General features: G+C 44.4%; 2 protein-coding genes across 4 annotated transcripts; one reads left to right on the top strand and one right to left on the bottom strand.

Annotated features, from left to right (window-relative positions):
- Positions 1–305: 305 nt before the first annotated feature.
- On the top strand, positions 306–6,278 carry cdc23 (CDC23 (cell division cycle 23, yeast, homolog)). Its single transcript, XM_015960804.3, has 16 exons — positions 306–446; positions 690–762; positions 1,813–1,950; positions 2,027–2,069; positions 2,148–2,253; positions 2,346–2,478; positions 4,025–4,202; positions 4,275–4,372; positions 4,447–4,528; positions 4,714–4,867; positions 4,955–5,074; positions 5,238–5,313; positions 5,406–5,467; positions 5,579–5,657; positions 5,813–5,932; positions 6,002–6,278. The coding sequence occupies exons 1-16, from the start codon at positions 340–342 to the stop codon at positions 6,152–6,154; spliced, it is 1,722 nt and encodes a 573-aa protein (XP_015816290.2). The 5' UTR covers positions 306–339; the 3' UTR covers positions 6,155–6,278.
- A 1,063-nt stretch (positions 6,279–7,341) lies between these two features.
- On the bottom strand, positions 7,342–17,263 carry kif20a (kinesin family member 20A). Of its 3 annotated transcripts, XM_070555298.1 has the most exons (20): positions 17,245–17,263; positions 17,101–17,162; positions 14,027–14,203; positions 13,086–13,196; positions 12,869–12,988; positions 12,570–12,708; positions 12,291–12,466; positions 11,671–11,767; positions 11,298–11,510; positions 11,058–11,169; positions 10,564–10,638; positions 10,343–10,483; positions 10,088–10,256; positions 9,867–10,019; positions 9,586–9,725; positions 9,317–9,419; positions 9,008–9,224; positions 8,841–8,932; positions 8,620–8,757; positions 7,342–8,241 (listed from the first exon to the last, which is right to left on the bottom strand). In XM_070555298.1, the coding sequence occupies exons 3-20, from the start codon at positions 14,195–14,197 to the stop codon at positions 7,888–7,890; spliced, it is 2,721 nt and encodes a 906-aa protein (XP_070411399.1). In that variant the 5' UTR covers positions 14,198–14,203; positions 17,101–17,162; positions 17,245–17,263; the 3' UTR covers positions 7,342–7,887. The 3 variants fall into 3 exon arrangements, with proteins under 3 accessions (XP_070411399.1, XP_015816289.1, XP_054586510.1); XM_015960803.3 differs by having other exon boundaries at positions 17,101–17,255; XM_054730535.2 differs by lacking the exon at positions 17,245–17,263 and having other exon boundaries at positions 14,027–14,200; positions 17,101–17,240.
- Positions 17,264–17,915: the final 652 nt, after the last annotated feature.

Below are 17,915 nucleotides of genomic sequence, written 5' to 3'. Positions count from 1 at the left end.
TAGAGGTGAATACACATAGGCAGTAAACTACATCTACTTGATTCTTATCAACAACATGTATCCTGAGTAATTGATTGATTGATTTGTATTTTACGTCTAATTACTTAAACAAATGTTAACAGACTATATTTTAAAAATGTGGTCAAACCTCTATAATCAGGCTGGGTTAGGTACAGCTGACTGAAGTAGCAACGCAGGAAAAGATGCGACAGGGACCGTGATTATTAAAACCTGTCTACAGTCAGACTTGTATTTTGAAAGGATAAAAAACAGGAAATTGACTCAACTTTCGTCACTCTGACTTCCTCCAATCGCCGGCCTGTTCTGTAAAATATAAAAATGGCGGCCCTGTGCAGTGAGTTCGGGGACTTGACACAAATAAAAAAACAGCTAATATCAGTTATTTCGCTTTGTAAAGAAAGAGGACTTTTTCACAGCGCCAAGTGGTGAGACCAGAAGTTATTAATGTTCGCAGAGTATTTTATTCTTTTATCTTAGTAAACAAATAAAGAACAACGTCTGCTTACGTTTGGTAGCTATAAAAGCACTGCTGATAACCAGATGTCATGTTGGTTATTTGCTTATTAACATATATTAATATAGCTGTTAATGTTTTAAACCTCGCTCGTAGTTTACGTTAAACTCTAACTTGTGTGTAAACCGCTGATAATGTACTTTTCACATTGCAGGGCTTCTGAATTGGCGTTTGCTTTGGAGCCTCTTCCCAAGGATGATTTACCTCCATCAGCCCCTTTCACTGAGGTTCGTTAACTGGGACTCACTTTACTAGATTTATTTATTCGTCTCTATGTTCTCTGTACATGGCAGATTCCTCGTTGTTGATTCTTTTATTCTTCTCTAATTGCTTCAGGCTTGATGTTCTGTATGAAAATGAGCTTACCAACATCAGTCACTGCTGAATGATTCAACCATTACTCTGGTTTAAAAGCTGCTTGCATTAACAGAAATGTGTTATTCTAGCTCTTTGTTGTCTTATGCGTTATAAACAGTGACAGCCCTGGCTGTCTGGAACATGTAGATCTCCTCAGAATGAATTGAAACACTTTGATCAGGGGCGTGTCCAGGGAGTGGCTTGGGGTAGCACATGCCACCCTTGGAATCTGATTGGCCATCCCAGGTGCCACCCCACTAAGTCACAGTTTAAATTGACTTTACATTGTCGACAAAAGGCTTGGGTTTGTAAACTCCAAAATAGTGTGTGGTTGCATGCACCTTTCACCTTGTTTTCTAGCCCAGGTATGTAGTATTAATATTATTTAATATTTTTTCATATTCACATACATAATATTTAGAGTCCCACTCAACTCCAGTTGGTGGCAGTAATAACACAAGAAGTGACTTGCTAACCACCACAAAAGTAGAAGATGAAGAGGGGAAAAAATGGTGATTGTGCAATGTGAAACTCAAAAATTCACTAGAAAGTAAATAAATAAATAAACGATTTGTGTAAGTAAATAAATAAATAAGCATAACCGTTGGTGCCACCCATGAATAAACAAGTGCCCCACATGGGCCACCCCATTTTAAAAGTCCTGGACACGGCTCTGACTTTGATGAAGTGAGACAATCACGGTTGGTTTGTTTCGCTGCTTCTTTCAGCTTTTGTTTACACCTGCAAGCTTTACTCTTATTTGTTTTATTTGTTTTAAGAGTGTATAGCATCTCCATTGTTATGTGACCATGATGACAGGCTGCTTTTGGTGTAGACAAGACAAGCACAGTCAAATGAAATGGTTCTAAACTATGTACTGCTACTGGAGTGACCCTTTCGCTTGTTGTGCTCTCATACAGGAAGATGCACAGGACCTGGACGCACTTACACTGGCCAAATCGTACTTCGACCTGAAAGAGTACGACCGAGCTGCGTACTTTCTGAGGGGCTGCTGCAGTCAGAAGGCGTATTTTCTCTATATGTATTCTCGTTATCTGGTATGAGCTTGCATATTCTTCACGGTTGTAGGCAAGGGAAATATTTTGAAATAAGTTCTTGTTTTATTTGTTTTAGTCAGGAGAGAAAAAGAAGGATGACGAAACGGTGGACAGCTTAGGTGAGGATTTTTTCAGTTAAACATAGAAATTTTATTCTGCGTAGTTTGAGCTTTTTGTATGTTGGGATGTGGTTTTAGGTCCTCTGGAAAAGGGACAGGTCCGCAATGAAGCTTTGCGAGAGCTGAGAGTGGAGCTCAGCAAGAAGCATTCTGCAGGAGAGTTGGACGGCTTCACCCTCTATCTGTAAGAGCTCCTTCAGCCAAATCAAACACACTGTACAGTTTGTCAAATTAAACACAGGCTTGCTACTCATTCCTGTGTTTGTGAAAACTCAGGTACGGGGTGGTCCTACGGAAGCTTGATTTGCTGAAGGAGGCAGTGGGCGTGTTCGTTGAGGCGATTCATGCACTTCCTCTTCACTGGGGAGCATGGCTGGAGCTCAGTAACCTTGTCACAAATATTGAAATGGTAATAAATATTTTGGTTGCACGTAAACACAAGAAGCTAGTCATACTGTGTTCTTAATAATGATGGCCTAGAAAGTTCAAGAAGATACAAAAGTCAGCAACAAAGTTCATTAGTTCAGTTTGGCCACAGCTATTATTTATCCTGATGCTTCCAATATGCAGCAGTCTAACCCCTACTGCACATTGGAAGCAAAAGCAGCGCGGAACGGCACTGCTTCAAATAGAATCCATTATAGTTTCTGGAGTGTAACAAACCAGCCGCAACACGGACATTTTCAGACATGTCCCAGAGGCGGCACGCCACGCTGCTAAAGACGGGATCAGGTTCTATATTTGCCACTAGCCGCTTCTGGGATGTGTCACTTTCCGCAGTTAACATAGGGCTAGACAGGAAATCACTCACTGTTTCAGTGTAAAATCACTGGTAAATTTCAAAATAAAAGTTCTGCAGCGATGCTATTGCTTATATATATATATATATATATATATATATATATATATATATATATATATATATATATATATATATATATATATATATATATATTATATACATGTATATGTATACATATAAATTCAAATTCAAAGACACTTTATTAATCCCAGAGGGAAATTAGAGTTTCAGTACACACAATTCTGAGATCAGACATACATACATAGGCATAGACACATGACAAGAATTGGTGACTGTGGTCATTCGCAACCCGAGTCGCGCTACCTTAACAGAGATCAGAGGGTTTACATGAGGATTGAGTCAGGTGGAGGGAAAAAAGGCACTTCAGAGTTACCCTCCACAAGGAGGGCAGCTTTGCTATGCCAAAAACACCTCAGACAGAAATGCAACAGACTTCAGACATTACACAACATAAGTGTCCACTCGGTGGGGAGGTAGGGTACATATATATATGTGGCTTACGTGTAACCCAACAGCTTATTTACGCACAGCATTGTTTCAGAAGTGCAGCGGTGTGTTTGTCATGGCTTTAATCCTGGCAGTGGTGAGGAGCATCTTCTTTGACATCAAACGTGATTTGCTTCTTTTTGGTTTAATAGTGGATTGCATAAACAAACCGTAATCTTTAAAGTCTCGAGGGATCTTGTGATCTCGCGAGTCGAGAGAGGAGCTCGGCAGAGAAGCCGCTTCGCTGCTGAGACTGGAGTGCAGTGGTTGTTGCGGGTAAAGCGTTCCACGCCGCCTTTGCTTCCAGTGTTGTGTAGGCGTAAGGAAGCCTGGGGAGACCGTTCAGCTGTTCGATTAAGCGAGGAGATGGGTTTCATTTTTGGTTTAACCAGAAAGAATTGATAACGGACACTAGGGGTGCTAAAAGCAAGCAAAACTGCCTAGTGTGCCTTTAATCATCACCTCTGTTGTAGCTTTTGTGTTTTGTTGAACCTTCTGGGCCACCGTAACAAAGTCTACAGTGCACCTAAAACACTGATTTAAAACTCAAATTTTAAAGGTTTTGTTGCATTTTAGAACATATTAGTAATGAAATAATCAACATTTCCAAACGTAACCCGGTTGTTTATTCCTGGTCCTCCTCCAGCTGAAGTCACTATCTCTACCAGACTGCTGGATCAAAGACTTCTTCGTGGCCCACATGTACACCGAGCTGCAGATGATTAAAGAGGCATTGCAGAAATACCAGAATCTCATCGAGGCCGGCTTTTCCAAGAGCACCTACATCATCTCACAGATTGCTGTTGCCTACCACAACATCAGAGGTGTGTGTTCTTTATAAACGTTAGAAATAAACAAAACAAATACATCTAAAGGCTGTCTCTTTTGTGTGGAAGACATTGACCAAGCCTTGGCGCTGTTCAACGAGCTGAGGGAACAGGATCCGTATCGCATCGACAACATGGACACCTTCTCCAACCTGCTTTATGTCAAAGTGAGTTGTGGTTCGTTAATGTGAGGCGCAGCGGTCAACTTCTCTGTTTTAAGGTGTTTTGTGTTTTTCCTCAGAGCATGAAACCAGAGCTGAGCTACCTGGCCCACAACCTGGTAGAGATAGACAAGTACAGAGTGGAGACGTGCTGCGTTATCGGTGAGCACCACGCTAACCTCATTAAAAATCTCTATTTTAGACGTGCTGCTCGCGTTTGAATGATAAATGACGTAAACATGTCGGAGCTTTGGTGATGCTCTTAGTCAGCTGATCTTCTCTGTACTGAGAGTCACCGCTTTAAGTTGTTTAACGACCTTTTTAATTAAATGAATCGGCCTTTTCAGGTAACTACTACAGCTTACGTTCTCAACACGAGAAAGCAGCTCTGTACTTCCAGCGGGCCCTGAAGCTGAACCCTCGCTGCCTCGGGGCCTGGACCCTCATGGGTCACGAGTACATGGAGATGAAGAACACTTCAGCAGCCATTCAGGCCTACAGGTCAGAGCAGAGGTCACGCTGAGGTGTTCAGCTTTTACTGGACTGTGTGGGTGATTCAAACGGGACTTTGCTGTTTTTGCCCCTCAGGCATGCCATAGAAGTGAACAAGCGGGACTACCGTGCCTGGTATGGCCTGGGTCAGACGTACGAGATCCTCAAGATGCCTTTTTACTGTTTGTACTATTACAGGAAGGCTCACCAGCTCAGGTTTGCAGCTTGACTTAAAGTTTATTTTTGTCTGATTGTTTTATCCTATTAAGTATATTTTTATTTAAAAACGTGGCTTTAAATGTTATTTTGATTTAAAGGAACACAAAAGTAGATATGCATTGACCCAGCGCAGCATAAGAAGTGTATTTTTATTTTTTAGACCCAATGACTCGCGCATGTTGGTCGCTTTGGGCGAAAGCTACGAGAAACTGTCTCAGCAAGTCGAAGCCAAGAAGGTAAAACGTCTTCCAGCTGTCGGTGACTTATAACGAGAGTAATAAATCAGAGTTTAGTCTTTAAACGGTGATTTAAATTGTATTTTGTTCAGTGCTACTGGAGGGCGTACTCTGTGGGGGATGTGGAAAAAATGGCTCTACTCAAGCTAGCAAAGTGAGTGTTCATCATCATCATCATCATCGGTCTGGCTGGAGATCAGAAATGTGCCTGTGGAGCTGGTGGCGGGTTGTTTGTAGATATTTGAAGTGAAATCTTCCTCCGCAGGTTACACGAGCAGCTGAGCGAGGCGGATGATGCCGCCCAGTGTTACATGCTTTACATTCAGGACATCTTCTCATGTGGGGTAAGAACTTCTTAATGAAAATTAAAATAACTCAGTCCTGGTCTGGATTCGGGACCTTGGGTTTTCAATCAAGTTCTGGAGATGATTTGTTTATTTTGGGTGTTTTATGTGAAATTAGCATTTGACACATCTGACTGGACGTTCTGCACATTTAGGAGCAACTTGAACACGCGGAGGTGAGCACAGCTCTACGCTACCTGGGTCAGTACTACTTCAAAAACAAGCTTTATGACGAGGCGTCCATCTGCGCTCAGCGTTGCTGTGACTACAACGACGTAAGTGTTCCTCAGCTTCCAGTTGTAGGAGCTGATCAGAGCTCTAACGGGTGTCGTCTGTCTACACAGGCCCGTGAAGAGGGAAAGGCTCTGTTGAGGCAGATCTCACAGGTCCGAGATCAGGTGGAGACGCCATCAGCCGATCTGTTCACTCCACTCTCTAACAACAACACACCGGTCAGGAGAGTGTCTCCTCTGAACCTGATCTCCTTCACACCGTGATTTTCTCCGACTTCTAACACGGACACTTTCATTTTGTCACGCGCTACACGGGCGCCTGCTGGGTTTCATCTGAAAATGTTTCTGGAAAAGATTTACCTGAAATAAATTGTATTTGTCTGTAAAAGTTGCAGCTTTCACCACTTTTGTTCCAATAAGCTCTTTAAGAAGAGGTGTCATTCTACAGGGCAACACTGAACATATTAACAAACGTGCACTCTTAAAGTGACAGTGTGTGTTTTTTCTGCCGATAGGGGGCTGTAGATACCCAAATCGTTGCAAGCAAGCAGTATTTTTGTGTCGGAGTAAGACCTTACCAACGGATGCCCATTTGGGTCAATAAGGCCCGGGGAGTGCAAACTTCAGCAAAATAACATCAGACTCGCTTTCTTCACTGGTAATAAGAGGTAAAAGTGTAAAACAATCTTTATTAATGGTGAAAGTTTTGTAACCATTTGTTACAAATCAATACATTTTGTCCTCATGGGCTCCCGTAGAAGGAAATGTGGCATCTAGTGGGCCATTCCCATCTGTACCGGGTCGGCCCTAGCCTGGCCCGTTTGATTCCACACATCCTTGTCTTAAGCCCATGTGGGCTGATTCTACACACCAATCAGAGGCTTACTCTAATGGAAGGTGTGAATTTGCTGTCAGCAGTGGGTGTGTTGGCCCTGGTCGGCCTGAAGCAGACCCCCTCGAGAAGAGGGCTGAGAATGAGCCTTGGTTGGCCTGGAAAAATACCAGGCCACCCAGATATGTAAACAACCTACGCTACCCGGCCCGGTACAGATGGGAATGACCCATAATATTGCGTCACCCAGAGACTTGGACCCAATCCCAGTACTTCCTCTTGCACCCTTGAATTGAGCGTTCCCGGCCAGGGGTGCGGGTGCGTAGGATGTCCCGATTCTCAAGTGCAGAAGTTGATGCATTGCTCCCCGTCTCAATTCTGCAATTATTTGCACGCTTGTGTACTACACACTCGAACTCTACAGCGCACGTTCTCCAAGTGCACTTTGCTGCAGGGCGCAGTGCAAGTGTTGAGATCGGGCCTTCGACCCGTTTCCATGTATTTTAGACCGTTTTTTTATGGTTATACGTTACAAAGCCGCTAATATTTTAACTGGGCGTCATTTCATTCATTTTCAAATCTTGGATACTTCCAGAAATTAACAATAAAAAATACTACATTGTCCCTTTAAATGTTTTAATACAAATGAAATAAAGATGAAGGAAAGGACAGACAGCACAAAGAAAGGACTAAATTATTTACAAATCACTTTCTAATTCTTTACAGTCAAACTCCACAGACACACCCCCCCCCAAATAAGAAATAAAAGTTTAATTTAGTCCCGAAAAACAAACCGAAGTAACAAAAGAATCCCCACAGAATCAGACATGCAGTGGATCACTGGGATAAAACATAAAAGTGCTTCCAGAGACAGAGGGAGTCATACTAATCTCCAGCAGCAGCCCATAGACGCCGTAGCTGTGTTTGTGTTACATGCAAATCTTTCTTTAATCTGCAACAGATTAAATGTGACCACACAAATTAGTTTGACTTATCGCTGATGCAAGTGAAGGCAACACAGACAGGTGGCTGATTTTCACACTCCTGCCTTAAAGCGTTGATCGTGTTACTGGCATTACGGATAAAAAACTGCACGGCAAAAATAGTCTCAAATATAAAGCAATGCCATAGAGTTAAGCAGCAGCAAGGCTTTTCACTGAGGAGCTCAGTATTTGCCCCTGAGAGAGCGTGGGGTCGGGACAGGGCTGGGAGGAGGAGATGGCTGGCGTGATCGTAGGATCCGCGTGTACGGGGTCATGCAGGCTTCTTCGGCGACGCGGGTGTTGTATTTACGAGGCGGGAACAGAGACTGGAAGAAAGGCCGTTTCTGTGGAGGGTGGTTTTCGCTTCCAGCTGGGGTGGTCGCTGTGCCGCCTCTCTTTTTGCAGGAACCAGGTGTGGTGGGAGCGGCGAAGCTCGTAGGGGGCAGCTGGGCACACCCCGCCAGAGTCTCCGCTTTTCGCCTCAAGTCTGCCTTGACCAGAGTCAGGTTGTTCTGGAGCTCCATCAGGATCTGGTTCTGAGAAAGAGTCAGTGAACAGGGTTAGACCAGACCACAGCGGAGGAAGGGTGAGATCGTGGGGGTGGAAGGATGAAAAGAGTGGGAGGAAAAATGCTACATGCTTTGATTAGCTTAGCAAACACCTGGTGAAGACGTTAGAAACCTAAATGTAGTTTTAAAGCTGGCTGTGCAGCAGGAGTGTTAGGAGAGCAGACAGAGGGAGAGAGAGAGAGCATAGGTCAACATGAGAACTGACATTATAATCAGCATGAAAGTAAAACTACAGCTGAAGAGGCGGGAACCGGGCTAGTTAACCAGGTTTTCTGCATGTTGAGACTAAAGCGCTGCTTCAGAACAGAAATGGAAACAAACTTATTCGGTTTTCACACGTTGTACCTGCTTAGCCAGAGTCTCGTCTGCTGCCGTTAGCGTGTGACGCAGCCGTTCCCCTCCGGTGTTACGACAACAAGCTCGTTCTCCAGATTGCAGATCGGTTCCCAGCCTCTGCAAATCCAGACGCAGCTTCTGCAGGTTCTGTTGGAAGGGAAAGGACATTTTTGTTGTCCGTGAAGGCGATGAGGGTCACGGGTAGGGTTAAGACCTAAGATGGTACTGACCCTCTGGCCCTCCTGCAGCTTGCGGTCAGCAGCACTGGTGATGGCGCCAGCTGAACCTGGAACTTCTAGCTGCATCTTCAGCTTTGTCAGCTCTGCAGACGCGAGCAGAGTGAGATTGTTAACACCTGCATCCCAACACTAGAACACAAAGCATCATGCAGCCAGACCTTGGGTCTTTGTGAAAAGCTGCGAGCGACACTGATCAAGTTCAGCGCGACACTGATCGAGCTCGGCGTGCAGCCTCGGTTCGGCCTGAGACATGAGGCGGTGAGAGCGCCGAGGGCCTTCCGAGTCCACAGGAGAGGCCGTGGACGGCACAGACTCGTGCTTCCTCTTTTCCTGTTCAAGGGCAGTGGATAACTCCTTGATCTCTTCATCACGCTCCTACAGAAACACAGGAAGCAGGTTCTCCTCAAACCTTTGATAGGATTAGAGAGAAGACCTTACAAAAGCTTTAAAGAAGTCCAAACCCTCACCTGAAGCTGCTGGCTGTAGAACATCTTCAGGTGTTTCTGCAGATTAGCTATCCTGTCCTCACATCTCTCCTCCATTATGGCCCTTTCAGCCTCCAAGGACTCGCTTCAGGACAAGAAGACAGACTAGCATCTTAATGTCAAACAGGTCACTCTTGTTTCTCGCTTGACGATCAGCTGTGTGTTTACTATTTAGTTCAGAAGCATCTAAAACATGATGCCACGGCAGGTTCTGCGTACATTAGAGCAAGAACAAAACCAAGCACACATACTTGAATCCTTTCCGCATGTCAGACATGACCACCATCACCTCCGAGACCACCTCCTCCCTCACATTAGCCTCCAGGACTTCCTTCTCCACTCGCTGGCGGCGCACTTCTCTCTTCAGCACATCGATGACCTGCAGCAGAGTCTTAATAACGTACAACCGGGTGTTAGAACAACTCGCTGTAGATGGAAATGCACCTTGAACTCATGTTTATCTTGAATGTTTGCATTTATCCAAACGTGCACAAAGCACTACGAGATCCCGCGTCTGCAAACTCAAACACACCTCCATATTCAACAACGTGATATCTCCATCTTCAACATCACTTTCCTCCTCTTCTTCCTCCATCACTGTGCTTCCATCACGGTTAGCCGCCGGCTCGCACAGTAGCGACAGGATGTAGGCCACTCTGGTCTTTGTGGACGGGCCGTGGACGAGCTGAAATGACAACATGCCTCATCTCTGAACTCAGAAGTTAATGGCGTGTGGGAGTGTTTTGTTTTTACCTGGGTAGCGATAGCAGAGAACTTTAGTGCCTGGAGGGTCTCATCGTAGATGGATGCACACGGATTAATGTTGACCACCATGCAGGAGGTCCCTCGGCCACAGAAGAATCCCTGCAGAACCCGGGTCAGTTTACTGTCCCTGAAGGGCACCACCTGAGGGGGTCGCAACCTGCAGACGAGTTAAAAAAGTTCCAGGAGATTTTAGAAACTGCATTTTTTTATTATACTGCATAACCATCCGGGTTCGGAGCATACTTGTTCTGGTTGTGCCTTAAGGCAGCGATGCAGCGCCCCAGTGTCAGGAGGGAGGTGTTGATGTTGTTGGCCTCCTTCATCCGCTCACCGTTACGCTGCTCCTTACAGCGCTCAGACCCGGCCAGATCACACACAGTCAGTCTGCCGGGCAGACGGAGCTTAGCTTCAGGACTTTTTACAGTAAAACAGGTGAAGTTTACAGTAATAAAGGGTAAACTTACTCGCTGATGTGCATGGCCTGACCTGAAGCGGCCTCTGGGCGGACATGCAGCACACGGACTGAGAAGACGCTGTGGCTAAAATCAGAAATGATTTTACAATGAGCAACGCAAAAAGTCCGACTAAATACCGGAGATGCACCGATTCTGGTTTCTAGGGCCGATAACGATTTCCTATTTTTGTGCAGCTTAACTCTGATTCTGGTTAGTCTCAAAGAGCTGTTTGAAATCAACAACTTTAGAAATATCGTTAACACGACTCAGCACTCGGTGATGGCGGGTTCACCCACCAGGAAACTTCCCAAGTCTGTATGGCTGCATCACAAAGGTGTAATCCTGGACCAAAACATAATAAAGCCATTTTTTTTACTTCAGATCTGCCAATCACCCATTAAGCTGATCATCGTGAATACCGGCCAGTTCCAATCACGAGCCAATTATCTGTAACTTTTCTGCTAAACATGTTTTCCCAAAGCAAAAGTTTAATGTTTGCCCACCTCCTGCTGGAGTTTAGGTTCAGGTGGGTGCTGGCGAAGCTCTGGCTACGACGTCCAGCCTTCAGAATCCTCCAAGCTTCCTCGGCGCTGCGGACTTGGATCCAGGTCAGATCTGATGTAGCAGAAGGAAATTATAAAAGTAGCAAGTATTGTGTCCAAATAAAAGTGAAATCAATGGAAACCATTCTCCAAGAAGAGCCCCAAAGCAGTTGCACTAGAGGAGCAAAGAGTCTGAATTACCTTTGACGTAGGGGTTGCCCTGCTTGTCGTCACTCAGACGCAGCGTCGCTCGCTTTCGGGGTTGCTGGGAGGGCGAAGCTTCCAGCAGGTCGTAAAGGAACTCGTTGTAGATCTCATAGAAGGACACCCAGATGGAAAACTGAACCCCTTCTTCCAGGTCCACCCCCCCACTGAGGGACAGACTGTCCGGCTCCAGACACACGGTGTTAGCATCTACACACACACACACACACACACACATCAGTTACACAGCTGAGACTTAAACTCTAGTTATGTTTTTATACAAGTGCAAACGGGACCGACGGGGAGCTGGGAATGAAATCTTTGGCTAACAGAACGGTTGATGCTTTTCTTAGTCTGATTAACGCCTCACCTTCAGGCTGAGTGGTGAAGCTAGTTGTAGAGAGTCCTCCGATGCCACTGTCCCAGACTGTCGTGGTTCCGGCGCGGCGAGAAGAAAGATTCCCATCCTGTAAAAACACAAATGAAACACGAGTCCAGCTTTGTTACCTTTCACTCGAGTGAATTCTTTTGGGGAGAAGTGTTTAAAAACGGCATTCAGCAAAAGTTAATCCTCTTCGCTGTTGTTGTTTCCCCAAGTCCCGAGAAAATCCTCCGCGTGGGCTTTGAATACTTTGTGTTTGCCGCTGAAAACTCGGTCCCGATGACGGAGTTGGACAGGCTGCAGTCCCGCTCTCCAGAAACATTCCCTTCAACCTAGCTGTCGTCTAAAGCTGCATCTTTCTGCAGCTCAAGAGCTGCAGAACTGAGTGGTATTTCGGAGCAACCATTTGGCATTTTATGCATTCCTTTTAAGTGTTGATAAAATAAGCCAAGTCATTGTGAAACATGGATTCAGACGGTTTTCATCTGGGGACTTTCATTTGCAGACCAGAAGCCAAACTTCACTCTAAACTCATAAAAACAGGTAAAGATTATGCAAATGAAATAAATAAAGTCTTCCTCAGGACTATAAGGATGTTTTGTGTTTACCTCTTTCAGAAGAGAGTCTCTGTGTATTTCCTCCATCTTAATCTCACTGGAGCTGAGCTGCCTCACATCCTGACACATGACTGGCTTCAGGTCCAGGGCGCCATAGAGACGCCCCTGCAGCTTCCTGAACAGAGACACTAAAGCCCGGGGCAGGAGGCCCGTCTCTCGACCGCTGCCTGCAGGTCCAAGGTTGATGTTTAAGGTTAAATCATTAAATGTCAGATCATCATGTAGAAACATCCACATCACGGAGCTGACAACAAACACCACACCTCCTACCTTGGATGGTGTAAGTCTTCCCAGAGTTGGTGACACCATAAGTGTAGAGGAGTCTGTTCTCTCCTTTAAGAACATCGGTTACCATCTTCTTCATCGTGTCCTCGTAAAACTGCTGCTGAGTCGTCTCCGGACCAAAAATCTGTAAAAATATTACAAATGTAAACATAAATAAACCTATCTGGGTCAACTGTTGTGGACTGATTGTAAATAAACATACTAGGATGTTATTCATCTTAAACATACGTTCATATTAGGGAATAAATGTTCCCAAGCATCCGGTAAAGCTGTGGCTTTTTTACCTTGGAGAAGCTGAACTTGTGGATGCTCTGAGAGACGCCTCTCTCTGCTGCCCTCATGTTCTGAGACTCCTGTGGAGCTTTGAGCAGCAGAGTCTCCTCATCTTGGACCATCACACAACCCTGAAAGACGAGTGAATCTTACACAAACAGCAACAAATATATGCAGAGAACTAAAAACTCAGTTGATAGTTACATTAAGATAACTTCACCGTCTCACCTGCTCTTCTCCTTTCTCTCTTTCTGAATCAGTGAGTGGACGAATACGCAGAAAAACCTTCACCTTCTCTGAGTTCCTGTCGTCACGGTCTCCGGGTTTCGCTGCTACATTCTGATTTAACATAAAATTATTAACAGATTTATTGTTTCATCATTTAATGGTTTTGTTACGACATAACCCCTTTAACATTCTCCATCTCCCGATAATAACATTTCACTTTCTTTAACATACAAAGTGCTACTACTAGTTCACCAGTTGAGTTAATTATAGAGTCACTAGGATAAAGACAATAAAGTTTATTTTACTAAATAGAATATATACTAAGAAATCACAATGTAGCCATAGAGACAGTACTTGGTATATATGTTACTTCTGAGATCCTCTGTGCATATTACAGTAACCAGTTGATGTTCCACAGCGAAGAACAATGATGTGTTAAAAAAGCAAAAAGAAGCCCGGAGCACTCGGTGACTAAATACGTCACAAAAAAGGCTAATTTTGACACCCGCTTGTGTCTTCGTCAGAAACTCGACACATTTTTGTCACTTTGAGTGCTCCTGCCTTCTTTTTGCTTTTTGCCTTGGTATACATGGTGTGTGTGTGTGTGTGCGCTCTGTCTTCTCGATCCCCAGTGAGTCAGGGCGGATGGCTGCTTATACTGAGCCAGGATCGTCTGGAGGTTTCTTCCTGTTAAAAGGGAGTTTTCCTCCCCACTGTCGCTGCATGCTTGCTTAGCATGAGGACTGCTGTAAAGACTCTGACACTAGTCAGTGACTTGATGTGATCTGCTTGGTTCCTTATAAAGGAAACTTTTTACTGATTGGCTTAATGAACTGACCTGTATTGGAATGATTACTTTGGGAAGTGCCTTGAGACGACTGTAATGATTTGGCGCTATATAAATAAACTGAATTGAATTAATGTATGTTCGTCCATCTCACCTGGCTTGTGAGGGGTGGCTGACCGTCCAGGCCAGGGGAAATGACAGATATCTCAGGCAGACGTGGTCTGCTCAGCCCGCCGTTCTCTGCTACCGTAGACTCAAACACAGGTAATTCCTCCTCCTCCTCCTCAAAAGGGTATCCACACGGGGAAGACAGGGGCAGTGCCATGCTCTACTGCAAAAGAAAATGCTATCAGTATGAAACAAGTGTGAATATGTGTCAAAGTGACTGATTATTCAATTCAAAAATACTTTATTAATCCCAGAGGGAAATTGATTGCTGTAGTAGCTCAGAATAATAATAATAATCAAGTCATCAAAGAGTTGTTGTATATTACAATGGCTGTTGGCAGGAAGGATCTCCAGTAGCGGTCAGTGTTGCAGCGAAACTGAAGAAGCCTCTGACTGAAGACACTCTTCCGTTGTCGGACAGTCTTGTGAAGAGAATGCTCAGGGTTGTCCATCATTTTCTTGATTCTCTGGAGAATCCTTCCTTGCATTATCTCCTCCAGCGGTTCCACAGTCGTCCCCAGAACAGAACCAGCCTTTGTTATTAGGCTGTTGAGCATTTTCAGGTCCCTGCTTCTGATGCTGCTACCCCAACAGACGATGGCTGAAGAGATTACACTCTCAACAACAGATTTGTAGAAGATCTGGAGCATCTTGCTACAGACATTGAAGGACCCAAGCGTCCCCAAGAAGTGCAGTCTGCTGTGTCCATTCTTGTAAACGGCTTCGCTGTTCTTTCTCCAGTCCAGTCTGTTGTCCAGGTGAACTCCAAGGTATTTGTGTTCCTCAACCACCTCCAGTTCTTCTCCCATGATGGAAACAGTGTTTGACTCCACCCTGTTTCTTCTGAAGTCTAAAATCATCTCCTATGTTTTGTTCATGTTCAAGGTCAGATGATTGTTTCCACACCATGCCACAAAGCGCTCCACCAGCTCTCTGTACTCAGCTTCCTGTCCATCTCTGATACACCTGACAACTGCAGAGTCATCCGAGTATTTCTGTAGATGACAGGTCTCTGATTTGTACTGGAAGTCTGAGGTGTACAGGGTAAAAAGGAATGTGAGAGTACAGTCCCCTGTGGTGCTCCAATGTTACTGATCGCCTGGTTTGATGTGCAGTTCTTCAGCCTCACAAACTGTGGTCTGTTTGTCAGGTAGTCTTTGATCCAGGTGATAGTTGAGGCCCCCACCTGTGTCTTCTGGAGTTTCTGGCAAAGTACATCAGGCTGGAGTGTGTTAAATGCACTGGAGAAATCAAACAACATGACGCTCACAGTGCTGCCTGCTTTGTCCAGATGACAGTGGATTGGTTGAAGCAGCTGGATGATGGCATCTTCAACTCCAACTCATGGCGATAAGCAAACTGCAGCGGGGCCTGATATGTCCTAGTTTGCTTATTCAGGTGGACCAACAGGAATCTTTCCAGGACCTTCATGATGTGGGATGTCAGGGGAACCGGTCTGTAGTCGTCATTAACTGATGAGCGAGTTTTCTTTGGAACTGGAACAAGGCAGGATGTCTTCCACAGGCCTGGAACCTTCTCCTGGGCCAGGCTGAGGTTGAAGAGGTGCTGCAGAATCCCACAGAGCTGCTCTGCACAGGCCTCTGGGTGAGTCCTTGAAAGGGCTTGGAGTTCCTCCATCTTGTTGGCCAGTGATCTCACATTGCCCATTATGATTGATGGAAGAGATGGTTTGAATTTCCTCTATCTCCGTTTTGCTCCCGCTCTGCACCCACGCTTCTTGCTTTTTAGCTCATTTGGGATTTGTGGCTTCAGTTGAGGTATTATTTCAGCCTTTCCAATGTTAATCAGCTGCTCCCGATTGTAAACCAGCTAGCTGCCATGGTTACACATAACAAATGCTCAAAAAGTGAAAAAATAGTAAAAATCCTCCAAGCTTCACAGCACCAGAAACAGAAAAGTAAAATATAAAAAAATAAATAAATACTGTTTTTCTTGAGAAACTAGAAGAAAAAATGTCCAAGAAAAGGCTAAACTTGCATATAGTCAACAGAGCTACTCCAACATGCAGCCACCCAGAGCAGCGCAGTTCTGGAAAGAGCAGCTCAGAAGGGCATGTGGTGATTCGTGTAGAACCAAACAGGAAAACACACAAGTTTGATTCCCCAGTGCCAATAACAGCATTTCTAACAGTTTTTTTTTTTGTCTGGCACACATTTCTATCTGCACATAGAAGCATGCAAAAAATACATTTCTTAAGCACTTGAACACTCAGAAAACCAGCTGACACTTCAGAGTATTGTTTTGTCTAAATAATTATATTGTATTCATATTTTCTGTTGTGAATTATCATGTTTAAGGACCAATCTGTGTGTTTTAGTGGCGCCTAGTGACAAAAATGCTGATTAAAAACTGTCTGAAATAGTGATGTGACGTTCACGAACTAATCGAATCTTTTGAAAGGGTTTTCAAAGTGAATGATGAGAGCCGAGTCCCTGCAGAGAGCCGTTCATCTTAACAAACCTCCCCGGAAGTCGGTCAAACTCACCCCCTCAAACCCCACCCACTGCTGTGACGGATGTAGGAGGAACCATGGATATGTATATAGACAAGTGTTTACATGCATATCTGTGGGAGGAACGTTAATCAACCCCGTGCGCCCTCACAGACACTGCAGGAAGACAGTGCTATTGATCCCCCTCTCTTGGCTTCACTTCGTTCAAAGGAGCCAGTCTTTTGAACGGCTCTTTGACGTAAACGACCGACTAATGAACGGCTCCCATGATAAAGCCACAAATCCCATCACTAGTCTGAAAGCACACATCACACTTGTTAAATACACAAGTAAGTAATGGAGGACCCAGGGAAGTGTGGGAGACCGACAACTGGATGGTCCAATGGCTGATATCGTTCTTGTTGCCGAAACACAAATGGGAGAAGTGAAGCACACGACAGAAGACACAAGTATAAGTGGTGGTTTAACAATAAAACATGTACATTTACTCTAACCAATCACAACAGAAGAAACAGTGGTTAGGTTCGTCAGGATTATAAAACCCAAGTATTCGGCCGTGAGTAAACATGTTCCGTAGAATGACCCACCTTTCAGCAGAAGCTTGTAGGAATTAGCGGCTGGGTTCCAGTGATTAGAACAACAAACGCTTCTAGAAAGTAAAAATATTTATAAACCAAACTAATAAAGCGTCGAGATTGTGGCTAATCGCGTAACCTGTCTGTATCTAGTACCGTTGCTCTCTGAGCTCCAGCTGACTGAATTTACCCGATGACTTGTAACGTTTTTTGAACAATGCGCTTCTCCTGCTTGACGAGTCTCTGATTGGCTACAACTCAAATTTGCTGTCTTCTGATTGGCTAATACGTTGTGCGCAACATAAACGCTCCGTACTCGAACAGGTGAATTTTATTAGTTCCTGTTACACGACGTTAGGTTGAAAAAAACTTAAGATAGCATGTTCATTTTGCATAGCTAAAATTTTTTATTTTTTCCAACACATTTAAAACATGTCACAAAAACAAGGTGTCTGAAAGTACCTGCTTCTTTTACAATTTTATTTTTACTTGTCAACACTTTTTCATCTCATTAATTTCAGAATATTTTTTAAACCTGTCAAACTAATCACCAATAATGTGAACAATCACCTAAACTTTAAGCATATTTTGCCCGTGACTTCGTCCCAGATTTTCGTTTCGGCCCAGTGTGAATTTGAGTTTGACACCCCTGACCTAAAGGATCAGATGGCTAATAAGGCAAACCTGCAGAAAAAAAAAAAACTAGGATAAGTTGTGTTTTGGATGCTGGCTGGTCCAGCTCACGACGCTAGTCAGCATGGGATGCTGTCTGGTCCAGGATGGATGCTAGTCTGCATGATGGTCTAGAATCCAATTAACAGCATCTC

Source organism: Nothobranchius furzeri, chromosome 10 (assembly GCF_043380555.1).
Source record: "Nothobranchius furzeri strain GRZ-AD chromosome 10, NfurGRZ-RIMD1, whole genome shotgun sequence".
NCBI lineage: Eukaryota > Metazoa > Chordata > Actinopteri > Cyprinodontiformes > Nothobranchiidae > Nothobranchius > Nothobranchius furzeri.
The sequence above is the reverse complement of the archived record's forward strand: the minus strand, read 5'-3'. Positions and strand labels throughout refer to the sequence as shown.

Coding starts and splice junctions, on each gene's coding strand:
- cdc23 (XM_015960804.3), top strand. CDS start 340: ATGGCGGCCCTGTGCAGTGAGTTCGGGGACTTGACACAAATAAAAAAA. Junction 1,951..2,026: donor ATATGTATTCTCGTTATCTG/GTATGAGCTTGC, acceptor TATTTGTTTTAG/TCAGGAGAGAAAAAGAAGGA. Junction 4,203..4,274: donor TGCCTACCACAACATCAGAG/GTGTGTGTTCTT, acceptor TTTGTGTGGAAG/ACATTGACCAAGCCTTGGCG.
- kif20a (XM_070555298.1), bottom strand. CDS start 14,197: ATGGCACTGCCCCTGTCTTCCCCGTGTGGATACCCTTTTGAGGAGGAG. Junction 11,511..11,670: donor CTTCACCACTCAGCCTGAAG/GTGAGGCGTTAA, acceptor GTGTGTGTGTAG/ATGCTAACACCGTGTGTCTG. Junction 10,484..10,563: donor CAGGCCATGCACATCAGCGA/GTAAGTTTACCC, acceptor TCTGCCCGGCAG/ACTGACTGTGTGTGATCTGG.